This window comes from Anneissia japonica, unplaced genomic scaffold (assembly GCF_011630105.1).
Source record: "Anneissia japonica isolate Jap-2015-1 unplaced genomic scaffold, ASM1163010v1 scaffold1792_len1028045_cov167, whole genome shotgun sequence".
Lineage (NCBI taxonomy): Eukaryota > Metazoa > Echinodermata > Crinoidea > Comatulida > Comatulidae > Anneissia > Anneissia japonica.
This window is the reverse complement of record NW_022742319.1, coordinates 729006-748994: the sequence shown is the minus strand read 5'-3', so window position 1 is coordinate 748994 and position 19989 is coordinate 729006. Positions and strand designations below refer to the sequence as shown.

At 32.8% G+C, this 19989-nt stretch overlaps 1 protein-coding gene across 2 annotated transcripts in view; it reads right to left on the bottom strand.

Annotated features, from left to right (window-relative positions):
• Positions 1-1913: 1913 nt before the first annotated feature.
• Positions 1914-19989, bottom strand: part of LOC117119106 (alkaline ceramidase 3-like) — a 23531-nt gene continuing 5455 nt past the window's right edge. The window contains exons 1-9 of one of the 2 annotated variants that reach the window (XM_033263917.1): positions 18643-18830; positions 15938-16048; positions 15739-15791; positions 14791-14843; positions 11836-11953; positions 10807-10862; positions 8431-8532; positions 7917-8067; positions 1914-6270 (exon numbers count right to left, since the gene is read on the bottom strand). In XM_033263917.1, the coding sequence (XP_033119808.1) occupies positions 6223-6270; positions 7917-8067; positions 8431-8532; positions 10807-10862; positions 11836-11953; positions 14791-14843; positions 15739-15791; positions 15938-16048; positions 18643-18742 (792 nt within the window). In that variant the 5' untranslated portion in view covers positions 18743-18830 and the 3' untranslated portion in view covers positions 1914-6222. Of the gene's footprint in view, positions 6271-7916; positions 8068-8430; positions 8533-10806; positions 10863-11835; positions 11954-14790; positions 14844-15738; positions 15792-15937; positions 16049-18642; positions 18831-19989 lie in introns of those variants that run through there. The other variant, XM_033263919.1, reaches the window with a different exon arrangement.

Genomic DNA, 19989 nt, shown 5'->3' with positions numbered 1-19989 from the left:
AGATGTGTAAACCCTCAATGATTGTACATCGTCATTTCATTGTTTTTAAAATATCATCCAGTCAACTCCAGAGTTTTCAGGGGCAGAGATTAACTTATCATTTCAAGAAGTTCCAATAGATAGGGAAAGGTTCTACCATGTCAAGTGAGTGACATTGGAAGATATGGTTTTATGTTCTATTCTCCTTCCATTTATAAAATAGTAAAACGTGAGCAATTTTCCATGCCCTTGAAACTGTCCAAGTCTAGCGATTATTACCACCGTCAACGAAGAAATTCAATAATCATGTATCCTCTTCATCATTGCAAGTAGATAAGTTGAATCGAGACACAGGGGCGACATAATCTTAAACACAATGCAACAAATAGAAATATATTTTATCGTCACCAAAAATTTATTCTCATACAAAATCAATATCACTGTTAAATCTTAAGAGTAATTTGATATTGACCATCCAACCAAATAAAACACAACAGTGTAACATTACAATATTTAATTTGGAATACAAATGAAATTAATTATCTATGCCTCAGACGTCACAAATTATCGCTCCAATCGCTTATGATGCTCAGAAGGAAATCAAATATCTATCGTCATAATACATCAAGTGCTGAAATGATCATCGTCGCTATGGTGAACGTCTTAACAACAAATCACAGCCACCCTTTTTTTGTTAAAGAAAATGGAAAGAAATACTGAATTGGTCAGTAAAGCTACTCTCCGTTGTACAGTATTTATTTATTTATTTGCTGTTTTTATTTTATGAATGCACTACAGTTTCTTGGCTTGTATTATATCAGAAACATTATTTTTTTCAAAATTACATCGCTAATTCAACAAGACAAAAAAATTCTCCATTTAAAAAATACAATAGTGTGTATAAGAAAACACTGCAATAAAATCAAGATAAACTTTTAAGTGCAGAATATAAAAGCACTATCAAATACAGTAGAACCTCTATTAAAGGGACAACTTCGGACCCCCCCCCCCCCAAAAAAAAAAAAATAAAATAAATTGTACCCTTAATAGGGGTGTCACCTGAATAGGGTTGGTCATAGTGTTGAAATATATACTTCATTCGTTTTTCGTGGCCGAAAAATTGTCCCCTTAATAGTAATGTCCCTTCAATAGGGGTGTCCCAAAGGAGGGGCTCTACTGTAGGCATAATTGAAGTAATTGTACGATGTTACCAAGGAAAAATAATGCACAGTTAATATAAAAACTATAATTTATGATGTTTTAAGAAAACCTCATCAAAATGTCAATTATAAAATACATTATATCAAAGAGTGCTAAATCTTACAATTGAATAAAAAAAATAATCAATTAACTTCTGCGGATTTCATCAAGCAATGTTTTTTTTGTATAAATACTGTATTAGGTAGAGGAGAGTTCAGAGTTCGACACACAAAAAACAGGCTCTTGTCTCAAAAATGAAATATGAGATTATTAAATATATAATCTAGAGGTCAAACGCTAATAATTGATTCAAAATTTGTTAAAATGGGATAACAAATGGCAAGGATATGACAATTTTTATTTTCGGTAATACATGGGAATTTTAACTGATTTGAAGACGTCGAGGATTAAACCCATTAATACTAATTATTTTCAATTTTATAACTAACAAGTAACAGTATTTTGTTTTAAATTTAGTTACCATAAAGATATTCGGTAAAAATAATATATTAGGAAAAATAAGTTGACTTCATTCATGATTGTAACCAAAGCCATTCCCTATTCTAACATTGTAATTCATATATCGATGGTGTTGTCTGTACAGAACAAACCTCTGTGGACAGAGGAAGATACTAGGTGGGGTAAAATCCAGCTCATCCAGGCTGAGAACAATTTGATTCTCAATCCCATACATCTGTCTCTTATACACATCTAGATGTGTATAAGAGACAGAAATACATACCGACAAACGGTAAAAAACTTCGGTTATATAAAAGCTCCATTGATTAAACTATCAAATTTATATAATTTGTTATATCATTATCAATAATTATTTAAGAAATATAAGTATAATCAATGCTCCATATGAAACTATACGTCCATTTCTTATATCATTGCATTAAAAAATATATGGTGAGGTGGCTGTCTCACTTTTCTGCATCTTTGTTATTACTTCTGTCATGTCTATGTTTCAATAGCTATACATTTTGTGAATACTTTTTGATGCAGCACACAGCCTACATTATACCTTCATCTAGTTTATAAAAAACTAATGCTGTAATACAGTTTGTAAACCTATGATACAGTAGTCATGTGCAATTGCCACTTCAGAAAAAAAGCATATTAAAACATATTAATTCATACTATTCCATGATTCTATACATTTTCTAACACCAAGCTCTAAAATGGTGTAGCAACTGCTACATCCCAACACTGAACACTATACAAACGAATCGAATGTTTCAAATACAGTATTTCAGATATGCAGTTCAGGAAATAATAATCTTAAACCACTGAGTACCTAATTAAAGACATCCACTCTGCTGATTTTGATGAAACTGAAACTGTCATCCTATCAAATTAAAAAAATCAAAAATGTTAGAGACTTTTTGCAAATCAGTACGGTATGTTTTGCTGGGTTGACCCTTGTTGCAAATACATATATTTTATAAGCACTGCCTGCAGTGACCCTGGGCATTGGGGACAAGCAGCAGAGGCTATGGGATCTAGAGTTTAATTGGATGGTGAACCCTTGAAAAATTTGCATTTTTGTTTAGCCAGTTTTATGTTTTACTTAATTTTTTTTGAATAAAACTTTTTTTTTTTTATGTGAAGAGCATAGAAGCTTTGCATTATGCACTTTATAAATGTAAAATTATTATCTATTATCTATTATTATTATTATTATCTATTATTATTATTATTATTGACCGCCTAATGGACAAGCTGGTTTGAAAGGCACAGCCTGCATCAGCCAACAGTCGTTTAGATATTCAGATATCAAATTTAATAGAGGATTATACAATAGTTGTCTAAAATGGATGACTTTGTAAACTTAAACCCAAAACCTACTGATATCAACGAGGTACGAAGGGTGCCTCGTAGTTGTAAGTTATTAGGGTTAATGTTTTAATTTTGTGTATTGCAAAATCAGCAGACTGGAACTATTTCTCTTATATTTAATCTCAAAATAAAACAAAGAGTTATCTAAAAAATATATCATATTAATTAAATCTTCTTCCTATCCTTTTTTTTTCTAATTGTCTCATCAAGTAGAGTTCTCTACTAATATTTAGAAAATAATCGAACTATAATTAACTGTAGGCATATTCATGGCATGTTAGTCTTTACAAACAGTCTTCAGATTTTCTTTTATCTACAGAAAGAAATGCAATATTTTGCATTAATCACAAAATATACTATTTACAATTCCCTGACAGATAATCGAGACATGCTGAATCTAACATTGTTTATACTTTCAAGAACATTTACATGTATTAGTAAGTAATGGTTGCTATAACCAAGGCCCGAGTTATTTCCTCCATGCTATACCCACCACTATTTTCATCTTACATAAAACTATACATAAAATAAACACTGTATTAGCTTTCAAAATAAAATAAAAAATTAAAATGTATGGTTTTAATAAAGCAAACTGGAATCCTTTTGAAAGAATGTGTGTTAAAAGCTGCCTAATAAATTAAACAAAAACCCTATAAACGTAATAAATTACAGGTAATCTTTTTGAATTTTTTTTATACGAAAAGCATAGTTATAAATATTTAAAATTAATATCTAGAAATATAATTCACTTTAGTTGCATTGATTTTATATCCATTGATTATTTCATTTAAGATTTGTTTTTACCAATTCAAAGCAAGCTTATTGAAATGCATATATAAAAGTGATTTATCAATTAGCATCCTATGATATATATATAAATATATTTAAAATATTAAAAGTCACAGTACGATTTTTTTTTTCAAATATAAAGAATGAGGCAAACATCAAATCAAGGAGCCAAAATCCTTGAAGAAACCTAATCATTATTAAATTTACTGTGGGTAAGCAAATAAATAGATTCCACTGTATAGAGGGCACTATATGATGGTGCCTCATCTATCAGATTAATAATATTGAATTTATTAATAACTATTATATATAAATAATCAATTTATTAGCACCATTTAGGCTGATTAAGATTTGATGGGTTATTTTCATTATAGTAACGTTATAAATATCTCAGTGTTTAGAATATTTTTTCACTAGGTGGGGTAAAATCCAGCTCATCCAGGCTGAGAACAATTTGATTCTCAATCCCATACATGATGGAACCAGGTGAGGACCTCCAACCCCGAGGTAAATCTTCGTGTTAGGGAAAACAATATAAGGTAAATCCCCCCTTTTTTGTTGGGATAGTAGTATTAATGTTAGTATTGCAAGGAATTCACAGGTACATTTTCAAATCAAGGTGTTGTCGTATTTTAAAGAGAGATCCTAAAAAGAATACTAGGATCTTATCAAGGGGTTGGGTGTCCAATCTAATAGGGGGAATGTACATGTAGGTTACTTGTGATGTAAAAAATTTTATCAAGAGGTGGGAGTATCTAAGATGAGAGGGGAAAAGGCAGCTAAATCAGAATCTGAAAACCTTTTTAAGGTTGTTATTCGTCATTTTTCGCTTTATTCTTTACCCATATCTTTATTCTCACCTTAATCCTAATGTGTCCACTTTTATGTAAACTTGTCCTTTTTCTGGGAGAGCCTCTTCATCGTTTTTTTTATTTAAATAAAATTTAGGTAGTCCTACCTCTTAATAATGTAGTAACATTTGTTAAGCTGAAATAATGACATGATAATAATGAAAAACTCTTTGATCAGAAAACAAAACAAGGCCTAAAAATAAAAATACACCAAATAGCCTTGATAAATTGCAAGGACAACTAGATACCTTAATGACCTTTGGATACCCAAGCACTCTGTTACCCCAGGAACCCTTTAGATACCCAGGAAAAATCAATCACCCCTAGATATATCACACACCCCTGGATACCTCAAGGCTTTCAAGATCCATTAAGTAGACTTGAACATCAAATAACCCTATGCATCACACACTCCTGGATAGAAAACACCCCTAAGTATCCTTGATCACCACTGAATACACCACAATTTCCTGGATACCAAAATCACCTCACCACACCACTCAGTATTCTACATGTTTGGCTGGCGGGATAATTTTTTGAGTACAACATTCGTAACAATTTTAGAAGTGATATTCACTAATATGGAAATACCACAAAACAAACGTAAGAATTAATGTTTATAAAAATGACCAATATCTATAAAAATACCATTAAAAATATCTCGAGTCCAATAAACAGTACTTAATCGATTTATCAGCTGACTTTTAAAAAATAGGTTATGAGTTCTCAAAAAAACTTTCTGAGTGAAACCCGTAAAATTAATTGGCATTTAGGAATGACACAGATTTTAAAGCGCAGTTGCTACATTTGCCCAGTAATTCTGAAGTTCTGAGTTGAAATCGTGGTTGGCGGAGGGCTAAGTGGCACAACACAAAGGTTGGATCAAGAATTGGATCAAGTTGACTCTTTAACATTAATTTATAGATAGCTAAGCCGGGCACTCTCTTCATCATACGGTTGTACGACCGCCGGCCGATGAATCCAAATCTGCTCCCACCGACCGATGAATTCAAATCTGCTCCCTCTGAGCGCTAGACCATACACCGTCTGCTGATTGTCAGTGGCAGTCTAAACAGATGGTCATTAAAAATGATCCGTTGGGCGTGCATCGTCGCGTTGCCTTCTCCATAGAATAGCATCAGCCTACGACCATTGGGTGCAGTCAGTACCCGGCTTACAATACGACATAATTGCAAAAATTTCAAGTATAACAATTTTCATAGCATACACCTAGTAGTTAGAGGTAGTGTTTCTGATAATGATAAAGATTTGGAAGGATATTTAGGAGCTACTGTCTACAAAATACACAAAAAATAGGGGTAAAGTAGACTTATGCTAACAAATATAAGAAAATGCGTGTGTTGTGCTTAAATAATTTTACCAAAAATGTTAGGACTACTAGCAAAGGTTAAAATACAGAATGAATCTAAACCAAATAAATATTGTTATAGATTCTTTGGTTATAGCAGCATTTGGGAATTTTTAATGATATATGTATTATACATAACTCATGCTTTTGAATTAAATAATAAATTGAGTCTTTAACCAAAACAAGACCTTACTACTCGGCTGAGCTAACTCTAACAAATGGGATGGCTTTACCATTGCTCTGAAATAAAAAATATATATAAAAAAAAAAATTAATTATTATATTTATAGTTATATAGAAAATTATGATAAGTTTGTAAAAGCTGAAATAATAATGATAGTAGTAATAATAATGTTCAATGAAAAATAACATCATTATTAATAATGAAAAATAACATAATTATTAATAATAATAACATAATTTTTATCATTATTATTATTATTGTTATTATTATTATTAACAATAATGATATTATGATCATTAATAATACTGTAACAATAAAAATAACTTTATAAAAAAAACAGCAGCAGCAGCAGTAGTAGATAATAATAACATAATTATAATATTAATACAAATTTAATATTTACAACCTTACTACATTTAAACTTGGGATTAGGACCAAGGCAGAGGAACATCAAATAATATGTAAAAAAAGTCAAGTTCTAAGGGCATTATTGAATTGGAAACATAAGCTGAAGGTGCCATTATTTCCTAATAAAATTTTCCGAAGGTCTGCAAGTCCTAAAGCCAATAATGGAAAGAAATAACAGCTCCTTACAATTGTTTAATCAGGGCCTAAAGCAACATGACAATATTTTATTTCAATGACCTATTATATTTTAATCCAATAGATGTTGTAATGTGCATTGGTACAGCAGATGGTGATATGTATTTGCTGTTTACAGATGTGAATGACTGTTGCTCATAAATGAAACCACCTATTTAACATAATGTAACACCGCAAAGAATATTTCATTGCTAGGTTCAACAAAACCAAAAGACGATCCTAACCAACCTTGCATGATGTTGGCAAACAAAAATAAAGCCTAGACATTAGGCTAGGCCTAGATGAGATAACAAGGTGATCGACTTTAAATCAATTCAAATAAATTCATATACTCCTGGTCTGCTTTAGCCTGCAGGTGACCATATTACCTGTTGTGGCTAGGCTGTAGCCTTATTCTATACATGTCATGTAATCAAGTTTGAATTGTGTCTGCATGGGGACAGAAAAATTATGGTAAATGATGTTTGAACTTAAATATTTTCAGTTATTACTATAATTTCGAATAATTACAGTTTATGGTAAAATACAATATGTTACTGGTGAGCAGAAAAAACTTTTTTTTGCATTCAAAAACAACAATGTATCTATTAATAATAATCTAGTATTTAAGTTAAAGAACACCTCCATATTTTAGCTTATTATACCTTATTAGGCCTAGTTTAGTTAAATTACTTTTATATTGTTGATGTTGTGTCTGATGTTTCTTGTGAAATTTTATTATAAACTGCCAATTTATTTATTTATTTTTTTATTTATTTGTATATGGACCCCATTGGAAATAAGTTTCTTAACTTTATGGGTTATCCATGGCATAATTTTGTTTTATTCCTTTATTCATGTAACCGTGTCTTTTTAATAAAATTTTATTGTTTTGTTTTTATGATGATGTAAATTGGAACTTTTTATGTGAGATGCTGAATAAAACAAAAACAGACAAAACAAAACAAAAACAACCAACAATTTACTGAAAAGTTCTTGCAACCCAAATAATTATGAACATAATAAAAATAAAAAAAGTAAAAATTATAAATACAACACATCATTTAAAAAAAAAATCTCTATAATGCATTTAATTGATGAGATTATTGGTAATCCTTACCCAAAGAATACATTTCTTCTTGAGGAACCTGTACCTGAGAGTAATACCAAATGCTATATTAGCCTGAGTTCCAAGGCCTGCAAATATATGCCACCACGCATGCAGCTGAGTCACTGGGGCAACGTACACAGGAAGAGCGTTTCTGATGGACCTACGGATGACGAGAGAAGCAACAAATGGATTAGTAATGCTCAGAATTGTGGTTTACACACAGACGTGTGACTACATGGGTGCAGGACAGGGCATGTGCCCGGGGTACGGAACTGAAAGGAGTGTCAAAATGAAATTGGATAAAAATTATATTGGGCTCCAATATTCCGAAAATATTGACGAGGTTTTTTTTAAAGATCTTTTATCAACAAGAAAATCAGTATAAAGAACCTATGAGTAAAAAAAAGGAGAGCAATTTCCATTCTTGAACCCCCTTGTGCAATCACATCATAAGCAAAATTCAAGCAAATTAGATGACTGTAATCCATTATTTTTTAGTTAAGTGTAATTGTAATACAGCTACCTGACTTCTTCACAGAATATGTTATCAATATTCCAGATGATGAAACCAGTGCCATAGATTAAGGTGGAAAACCAAAACAAATTCTTGGAAAACCCTTCATATCTGAAGAAAACAAATTTGCATTATTATTATTATTATTATTATTACTATTATTATTATTAACAGAACTACAATAACATTATTAAAATGATAAATCTATGTTTATAGTCAATAAAATTCAAAAATTGTTACACATAGTGTCTAGTATTATCATGTATATATGTGGCAAAGACAAACCAATTCAGTCACGCAAATATCAATTTTTAGTTATTAATACAGGGTTAAAAAGTAAAATGTGAGTTCATATCATATCATTTATTTTTCCAGTAAAACAAAAACAAAACAAAAAAAATTTTACAAAAATAAAGGAACAACCGTGACTGCCTGGTTGGATTGCCCAAAAGCAAAAACAGATGTCTGCTGTCAAGGGGCTCTCCACACAGTACGGTTACATTAAAATACAAAAATAGAAGATTTAAAAAAAAAAAAAAATACAATCTGAATTAATGTCAAGCTATGTACAATTTAGATTAAAATATAGGACTTGCAGTAAAATAATCATCAATTTTTTACAAAGTACAATGTTTAAAATTTAGGGCTTAAAATGTCCCTTAATTAAGTTTTCTAATAAATGAATAAATATTGCAAGAAAGTTCTCACATATAAAGGCCTCACATATAAAATGGTAAAAGAATCATTAAAATCCAACATTTCATTATGAAGTTACAGGAGTATAAACATACAGATGTTTAATGAACAATATTTGAGAAATCAGTCTTCAAAGTTTACTACGATTTTGGGCATTTCTTCGGCAGAAACCATCTCCAAATAGTTTAAAATTGTTGTTTTAACATTGAAAATGGGTAAAATAACAGCAAAGCTTTATGTATAGATATGTAAAGGTTTAGTTTAGTGCAATAAAATAGATTTCAAAAATCTTGACATTACAGCATGTTTTGGCCATTATCTCAGAAACAGGATTTGCGACGAGTGACTGTTTGGCTTGTCTATGCCACATATTATATTATTAGAGCTGTTGGTAAGATACTTGTCTTAATTCTAATGTGGTGGCTTAAAATCTTGTCAAGATTTTCCTTGTGCCTTAAAAAAAAACACACTCCCTTAAGGCCTCACATCAAGACTTTATAAGAGCATTTTGGTTTTATCAGCTCCAGAGATTGCTTGCAACTTCTGTGGGAATTGTGTGGATAGAGATCGACACTATCAAATTTAATTGGACAAATTTGTGTGATGTGCCCATATATGAGCTTGATGATGTTATATTACATCCAAATATGGGCATATCACATGTTTAAAAAAAAAACACACTCCCTTAAGGCCTCACATCAAGACTTTATAAGAGCATTTTGGTTTTATCAGCTCCAGAGATTGCCTGCAACTTCTGTGGGAATTGTGTGGATAGAGATCAACACTATCAAATTTAATTGGACAAATTAGTGTGATGTGCCCATATATGAGCTTGATGATGTTATATTACATCCAAATATGGGCATATCACATGTTTAAAAATCTGCATGGAAAGAACTTAAGCATGAAGAGTCACCCTCTTAAAATGATTAGGGAGCTTTCGATTTGAAGACATGACGCTAAAACGGAATCACTCATGCGTGACCATTCTACCGGGCGTCCAACGTTCTCTGTATACATGGATTTCGCCAAATTACGTTCTAGAAGCCACACGACGAGAAGAACTTAACGTTCTCGCATGCGCAGATGACTTTTAGCGACGTCATTATGTTCTACATCCCACCTACCGTCTTTGTGCAATTGAAAGCTCTCTATTTTTTAATTTCCCTCTAAAACCTTGAATAGAAGCCCAATGGGCTTAATCTTGAGATGAAGCCCATCTCGTATTGAAGCCCCCTCTTTAGCTTGCAAAAGTAGCGTCGAAAAGAAGCCCATCTCGAAAAGAAGCATTGGCTTCTTTTCGAGATAGTACAAACACTCTACATGAATTTCAAAGACACAAAAGAAATTGAAAACATGCTTGGTTTATACGGTAGTTTAGGTGATTTTTAATACCGGGTAATACACTCCATGATACAGACTTTTGATTTTACAGTGTCCCTATTAATTGTTTTAAAGAAGTAATTCCCTTCTCAAAAAGAAGCAAATTCAAATTTTCCAGAAAAAAACAAAACCCCAGGGATTCTATTCGAAGCTTATGGTATATAGTTAAGTTACACTTGTGTATTTTAAATGACATTTCATAAATAATACCGTAAAGACATAACGCTAACATATCAATTGTTTATGTTTCTTTACATCATGTGAGAAAACTCAAGTACATAAAATACAAGTAAAGAATGAACTTACTTGCAACAATATATCATACGAAGCAAAAGCGTAGCTACTAGTGTACCGTAAGCTGCCTGAAAAAAAAATTATACAATAAAATAGAAAATATTTATATGTATATGTTTGCCTCATTTCCATAAAATTGCTATAATGTCGCTACAATGTTTTTAAGGCAACCGCTACACAGCACAGGTGTCCCCAGCACAATCAGGAAAGTTCCCCGATTAAACTGACAAATGAACACCGTCGTCAATTGCATGTTTATGGAAATCTGGTTTAGTGAATTATTGCATAAAAATATGCTGGGGTCCCAAGTCTTCCAGAAATCGGGACGGTCTTCCGCACTCCCGCAAGCAAGCAAGAGTCTCCCAGAAATTAACCCATCTCTGCAAATTCATAATTTTGCATGTTTTCATTGCTTTATTTTCAATTTTCTCATGGAATTTCTCATGGACGGGTATCACTATGTGCAGGAAAATAAAATTAAATGTGTTAAAAAAGCTCGCTAACCAGATCAGTGGCGGATTCAAGAGAGGGGAAAACCGCCTGAGCCCCCTAAATATTTCAAAATTATGAAAAAATAAGGTAGAAATGAAAGTTATATTCAAATTTAAGTGTGAGAGTGCCATTTTTCGACCACCTAGAAGTGCCATAATCATAATTATTCTTACCTCAGCCCCAACCAAGGTGGGGCTAAGGTGGGTCGACCCTCTATCAGTGAAAATTCCTCCCTGGACCCCTTCTATTTTGAATTCCTGGATCTGCTACTGGATGGGGCTGATGTGGTCAAGACCCTCCATCTATGAAAGTCCCTTCCTGCCCTCACCCCACCCTTCGTTCATTATTTAAAGCCCTGTCCAGACTTATCAAATTTCATTTGACAAAAAACTGTTGTATGCCCATATATAGTCATTATGTGTCTATACATGGTCATAACGTCATGTCATCATGACATTATTTAGGTATGTCACATGTTCTGTCAAATTAAGACAAGGCTACAGAATGTGAAATGTTTGTAGAGGGCAGCAGACTACAGCAATATCCTACCTGATGGAAGAGAGGGTTGATGATTAGGAGATAACAAAATGTTGTGACAAGAGCATAGGCAGTCAGGAAGATGCCGAGAGGATAGTTGTGACTTTTTGCTGGTGAATTACTTTCAAGTCTTGAAAAGAAAATAATGTTTATAAATGTTATACTTCAAAGGCAAATTAAATATTTAATCTCACTACAACAAAATGTGGCATCAAAGTTTATCTACTTAGTAGATATACTTTGAACACTGTATTTTAAAGTTCCATCTCGCTGTTAAATGAGGGTGCCTGTTTGCTATAGCACCGCTATTGTGTTTAATAGCAGAAAAATTAATGTTCTTCCACAGATAAGGTAAAATATATTGCAATGTTGCCCCAAGCAGTACGATTTATAAACCGGGGTAGGTAGATTTATATTTTTTATATATTTGTTTGTTTGTTTGTTTTTTTGGTTATTTATAAATCAACTTTCTTTGCAGATACAAAGCACTTCTGTCCCAGGTCATTAGGTCTTTAGCTTAAGTGCTGCTACTGTAATAAGTACAGAAGCCAGTAACACCACCAGGTACCCATTTATACTCCTGGGTGGAGAGAAGTAATGCAGATAAAGTGTCTCGCTCAAGGACCCACATAAAATGCACAGGGAGGGAAATCCAAGTCGTTCCTGCTGCACCAAAAAATTTCAGTCACTCGTCGCAAGTTGTGTTTTAAAGATAATGGCCAAAATATGCTGGAATGCCAACATTTTTAAAAATTATTTTATTATAAATATATATCTATACATATTGCTATGTTGTTATTTCCCCCATTTTCAATGTTAAAACAACTATTTTTAACGATTTGGTGATTGTATCTTCCTGAGAAATGCACAAAATCATAAACTTTAAAGGCTGATTTCTCATTATATGTTATTTAAGCAGCTGTACAGTATGTTCAAATGTCCTGTAACTCCATAACGAAATATCGGATTTAAATGATTCTTTTACCATTTTATAGCTCTCATTTTACTGTTTAACCCTGTATTAATAAATAAAAATTTATTTTTGCGACGAGTGACTGGTTTGGCTTGTCTTTGCCACATATACTATAGGGCCAGGCTTGATTCTGTGGTTCGTTACCAACTTTTATCAAGCTGTTTAGACAAAATGAAATGCAATAGTAATAGTAATTTATGCTTTTTATCCCAAGCTGAGAAAATCCAAAAGATTGGAAGATCAATAACTAAAGCAATTCTGCATGGAAGTCATTAAGAATTGTTATTGAAACTATTCTTCCTATCCTTAAGTTCATTTACTGATCTATTTAGCTAGGCTCAATTTAAACAAGCAAAGCGCAATCAACGGTCAAGTATACTGTGCATGTGCAGTGGTCCGTGCGATTGAAATCGCCTAACAAGGCTATAACAATTCAACTATAATAACTACAGTAGATCTAACCTACAGTATATTGGTATAAGGTAACAAAAAGTGGAAATTCCTACATAAGCTACAGCAGATCAAAGCTCCTGTATGAAAATAAGTAAAGATGTCTAGCAAAAACACAATCAAAATTATTCATCTGCTTGCAAAAAAAAAACAAACAAAAAAACACCATAATAATATTAATAATGGAGATATTTGAGTTTCAGCACCTAGCAACTATTTTAAATTAAAATTAGTATTATAATATTGTATTTGTGCTAGTTTGATTAAGTACATTATTGGAGAGCCACTCTGATAGTGACTTACACTATCCCCAGGGTACTGTTTATTTTTCAGCTAGACCTTTTGTATTGTCTTCTTTTGTTTCTCTTTGTGTAATTGGTTTACCTGGAAATTGAATAAAATAAAATAAATAAATAAACTACACAGGATTCAACTCTTTTTTTTTTTTTTTTTTCCATTGTATACAGTATAACCAGTAGTAACAATATTGACCAATTAGAGTAGAAATTGGATTGGATTTCTTTGGTGAGAAGTAAATACAGCCCACAAAATTCACAATACTTATTTCCAGTGTGGAAGCAGTTTGGCGCAGCGGGAACGGTTTGGTTTCCCAACCTCAAGTTCGGGGTTTCAATCCCTCGCTGTGCATTTCACTTGTGTCCTTGAGAAAGACACTTTAGCAATCTGCATTGCTACTTTTCAACCAGGAAGATAAAATGGGAACCTGGTGGGGTTGCCTGCTCCTGCGCTGATTACCAGCAGCAACACTTAGCATGTAGACCCAAGGACCAGGGAAAAGAACTGCGCTTTATAACCGCGAGGAAGAGGAGCATTGTAAATGCCTGAATAAGACACTACATTGGGGAAAATAATGTCTCACACTCTTTTATGAAGAGTGCTCTGTGTTCTTTAAAGTGCACATGGACACAATCGCACAAAAGACCAATGCCTAACAATGACGATGCTAATGATAAAACAACACAATAATAATTTAAGGAAACAGATTGATTGATTTTCAAATATACTGATGTTAATGATGGGTAAAACAACAATTTTAAGTGTTGATTGGTTTGTTTTATTTGTTTTAATAATAATAACAAATAATAAAATATATAAATGTACTGAGTATTCGGTACATTTCCACGTCAGGTAGGGCAAAATTACACCTATAAATAATAAAATATATTTACAACATACAGTATTATTATATATAAGGATAAATTGTATATAATTTTCATGAATAAATAAATTATACCTAAATTAATTACTTGTATGTATTTAATAGTATAAACAGAGTTGAAGTACAGTAGGGATGAACAGATCAACTATAAAATTAGATAAAAAAGAATTTAATTTTATAGTTAATATGGGGCAACCACACCTTGTAAATTTGAAACTGCTAATATATTGATACATGAACAGATATAGTAAGGCAAAACCACAGCCAGCAACTCAACGATTGAAAGAGGAAATACTGGACTTATCACTATCCAGGTAAGAAATAATTAGCAGTTCAAAGTACAAAATACAACAAAGCCACTTACAGACAATAAAGGAAGACACATGTTCCATATATCATGGGTAGCTCATCAAACAGCTGAAAACACAACAATCAATTATTCATAAGTCACAAATTAATAAATAAGTTACTAAATAATGAATAAATATGGCAAATACAAGCCAAACCTGTCACTCATCGCAAATCCTATTTCAGAGATAATGGCCAAAACATACGGGAATGTCAAAATTTTGGAAATCTATTTTATTGCACTAAACTACCCTTTATATATCATGCTTTGCTACGCTGGTATTTTCCTCATTTTCAATGTAAAAACAACAATTTTTAACGATTTGGTGTTGGTTTTTGCCTGAAAAATGCCTAAAATCAAACTTTGAAAGCTGATTTCTCAAATATTGTTTTTTAACAGTTGTATGACTAAACTCTTGTTTTACTCTTGTACTAATAACTAAAAATCAATTTTTGCAACCAGTGTCTGGTTTGGCTTGTCTTTGCCACAAATAATATTAAGCAAAAAGAAAACAGTTTTTGAAATCTAAAGTTGCAATTTTGGGGTTGTAATAATGGTGGGCTATTGAACATCTAGGCAGTGGGAACGAATTATGATCATTTACTGTACTTTTGATAATTAATATTAGTATGTCGGTATTTCTATGATTATCAAAAAAATTTTAATTATAACAGTAATCTTGTGTAACATTTATGAAGTCTTTATATTTATCATTATTATCATGATTTATTGAATAATAAATATAAAAATAATATTTAGCAATAATAATAAAAATTATATAATATTTATAATTTGAATAAAATAATAGCAATAAAGATAATCAGTATAGTACAGTGTTAATTAATCATGTGAACAACAAAAAAAATTAACGAAAATTATAGTCAACATTACTAAACCAAAGAAAAAAGAAATCAAAAAGCACTGTGCATTTATGGAGGTGTGTTTATTATTTAATGATCTTACCTGCATCTGGTAAAGAAGAGTCATATGGAAAAACCAGGAACCAATTCCAACAACTACAAGGAAATGAAAAACATGATGTGTCAGATATTAAATACTTTAAAAAAAAAAAAACTTTTATCAGACTAAATCTATCATTTAACATCTGTTCTGTGAAATTATGCACTATAAACATTTTTTATATTCTATAGGCCTTACTTACTCAGGAGGCCAAAGAAAGCCAGTACAAATCGCCTTTCCAACCCATCCTTGACAGCGAACCGTATTCCAATCAATGGTGGAAATATCATAAATACATTACTCACAGTATTCCCTGAAAAATAGTAAAACAAAAAAAAAAATGGTTTAAGAGTGTATTTTCATGTACTGTATTGTGATGAAATACAGTGCACCATACAATTTAAGACTCTGAGACCCCTCTAATTGGCAGTGGCAGCTCTAGGATATATTTTCTGGGGGGAGGGGGAGGGGCTAAGATGTCCAACAGGGGAACTTGAGATCGTATGCCAGAGCTGTTTGAAGGGGGGTTAAGAGAGAGTTCCCCCTCTCAAATGAGATTTTTTTTAAGAACAGCAGCCTCTGGAAGGCTGGAAATGGCACTTTCAGACTGTGACAGACTTGTGTTGGCTTAATATTTATATATTTTTATGGTCTTGACCTGTCCGGTGGGGAATTGACATGACTGGTGGGGGAATTAAGCCCCTCCTCCCATCCACCCGCTGGCTGCGCAACCACTGCTAATTGGAGAGCACTTTTTCACAGAACAAAATAACAATCTTCAATCTATTAACACAGGCTAAACCTGTAAATGAAGACTGAACCAGTAATGGTGGTGCTTCACCTGGCAGCACTGTACATGTTACAGTGTGTACCAAGGCGAGTGTATTAATTGGGGTGGTGATGCAGTAACTGTAATGGGTTCTGAAGTAGCTACTGTAGAGTACGTGCTGCAGTACTGTGTCTGTGTCTAAAAAAAACTGGGAAGGGGTAGGGTTAGAGGTCAGGCTCTCAGCTAACAATTTCACATTATAATAATATTGTTAGTTATCAGTTTTTGTAGAACCATACATACATTTTTATACAACTAATTTCTGATGAAACAACGTTTAAAATGTTGCTCAGTGGTGGCGTCAGCAGGAAGGGGAGCAGGGGCTTAAGCCCACTCATCAGACAGGTCCAAAGGTCAGAGCTTGTCAGGAAGTTGAGCCAAAAAAAAAAAAAAAAAAAGGCCTGTATGATATAAAATGCATGTTTATTGAGTTGAGTTTGACTGTATTTTATCAACTTCTTATCGCATTTAATAAAAGTATTTTTTAAGTCTGCGAGCACCATTCCCGGCCATCTGGAGGCCCCTTTACAAAAACAACTCACTAGTGAGGGGACATCCCCTTGCAAACCCTTCCCCGTCTAGCTAGGTCAGAAGGCCCTTGGATGGCAATATGCGCGCCACAGTTATCCTTATCCCCTGTCGTACTTACCCCCCACCCCAAGAAAATCACCAGCTGTCACTGGTTGTGATAACTTTATGTTTTTACAGAACCTCATCACTTAACGTTTCGTGTTTGATGGGCTGGCTGTTCAGTAAACTGAGAATGAGATGACTGCTGCAGCCTACAATGAAGACATACTGCTAAATTGTAACTGATATTTTGGGGTGGCCGGGGGTGCAGTAACATTTCTGGAGTCCTATAGTGCCTTGCCCTGCTTTGCACATGAAGTTACAATGATTTTTTTTTTTCAAAATAATTATAACTCGATTCTTTGCATTAAACCGGACAATGACAGCAACTAAAAAATTTTAATAAAAAATACCTAGGAAAAATCCATCCATGAATGAGAAATTACAATTTTCCCTGGTCATGATTGTTCATCTCATGATCTGTGCTGAGCAGAGATAGATTGTAGTAGCTGTAGGCCTAGCATCGTGACTTATATAGAGCGGTCCTGTCACGCCAAAATTGGTCCGGGCCAAAAAATGTCTGGCGGACAGATTTTGGCTGCCAAAATCGGTCAGTCGGACTACTAAAATCGCTTGGATAAAATTGGTCTGCGTCGGCCTGCCATTTCATTTGTAACTCGTCTGCTGCTCGTAGGGTATGATTGTCTCTCCCGTGGAGTGGAGGAAAGTATTATGCTTTTCCCACACTTGCAAAGTCTTTTCAGTAAACAGAATCATGATTCGTTAAGCTTTTGAGGAAGTGTTTTATCAAACCCACCAGATAATGCATTTCCTAGGCCACAATACAAACAGCGTGCACCATTTTCGGTGGCTGTGGTTAGGCCTACGTTTGGGCCTAAAAGACTGATTTATTAGTTTTAAATATTCCGGATTATTGTCTGGGGTATTAGATCATACAATAGATGTTCTAATACATGATAAAGGGGTCAGAATTCTCACACAACCGAAACAAAACAAGGTAAAAAAATTAACTCCAGCAGACCAACACGATTTAAGACCACATCGTTTAACTTTACTTAATTTTCACTAGAGATTTCAAACGTATAATAACAAATGAAAACATATTAGGCTATATATAATGAGAGATATAAGATATTTATCTAGTCATTTGATTACAAAAAAAATATGAACAACCTTAATATAAAAATACTGTACAAGTTATCACTACCAAAAAGACGCCGGACCAATTTTGACTTATGTGGACTATATTTGGCAGGTAATTCCGGCGGACCGATTTTGGCCCCGGACCAAATTTTTCCTGACAGTCCTACTAAACACTAAACGGAACATAGGCCGTCGATAGAGTAGTCATCAATTGTCTTTTCGGCAGGTGTGAGTCACTAAGTGCCCTTTATTAGAGTCAAGGCCTACACTGTGACTATGGAAGATTACAGTAGTCTAGGCTAGCAAGGCCATCGTTCGTAATTCAACATCCGAAATATACTCACAGAACTCTGCAATGTACATGGAATTAACGTAGTTTTGTTCACACCAGTCTAGAGTAGAGGTCGGTTCTCCCCACACACCAATGTTATCAATAGGTGCCATTTCAGTGTCTGTTCTTATTAATAAGAGAGGCCCAAACCGTGTGTAAACAAAAAATGGTATCACTGTATCACCAGGTACGCGGTAAGTGTTCAAGCGCGTCATTCATTTGCTAAACGCGTTCATTATGTGAATAGTATACAGTTTCATTTCATACCAACATCATGCTATACCCTTTTTATTATTTTTTTACAAGAACACATTTTGTAAGAACTTTGAGGCAGAAATCGCTTAAAAATTAAGAACAAAATAATTTAGGCTGAGGTAAAATGTCAAATGAGAATTTTATTATTCAAAAATAAAATTTAAAAAAAAAACAACAAATCTTCTGTAGACCTACAAATATTTGCAGTAGATGTGGCTATATTAATACCCTCTAATACGAAGAGTCATGGGACCCGGGGGTAAGAAAATGTTGGGGACTCGTTGCATATCAGTAAAGTAGACAATGTCAAAATATCGTGTGACTATAAACAATACAATACCAACTAATATGCACACACATTTTTAATTTGAATAATTGCGTACAACACATTAATAGTCTCAAAAATACTTGGCCCTATATAAAGACGGTTGGGTAAAAAAATTGATTGATTTAATAACGTGTCAAATTTCAATATGTCAAAATCACAATAAAGCAACAACTTATTATTTTAACTTTTACTATTACTTTTTAATTATCAATTTACTGTTATAACGAATGTTATAGAAAAACTTATTGGAGTGAGTACAAAAATACATAATACATTCGAATATATTAAGATATAAATACAAGTAGGCCTATAACCTCGCTTTTAATAATTTATTAAAAAAAATAAAAGTTATTAAAGATAATTACTTATTTACAGCGCATACAATATTCATTCATTTATTCATCTTTTATTTCAGAATTTCAAATCCATAGAACGACAAAAAAAAAAAAAACACCAAAAAAAACAAAAAAAAAAACAAAAAAAAAAAAAAATAAACCAAAAAATAAACCAAAAAAAAAAAACCAAACAAACAAAAACAAAAAACGAAAAAACCTGCAATACTCAAACTGCGACCCAACAGGCACTAAATAGAAAGCGTTCTCGTGTTCATTTCCATTGTGTAATTTTCGATTTTCTTTTAAGAGAACTGAAAACGTTAATCAGTACCTAAAATTGTTTAAATTCAAATAAAAACGGTAAAGCTAAAACGTCAGAGCTTCCAGTTGAGGAGAAGAAAGGAGAGTCTAGAGATCCAGAGAATTTCAGACGGAATGGGGG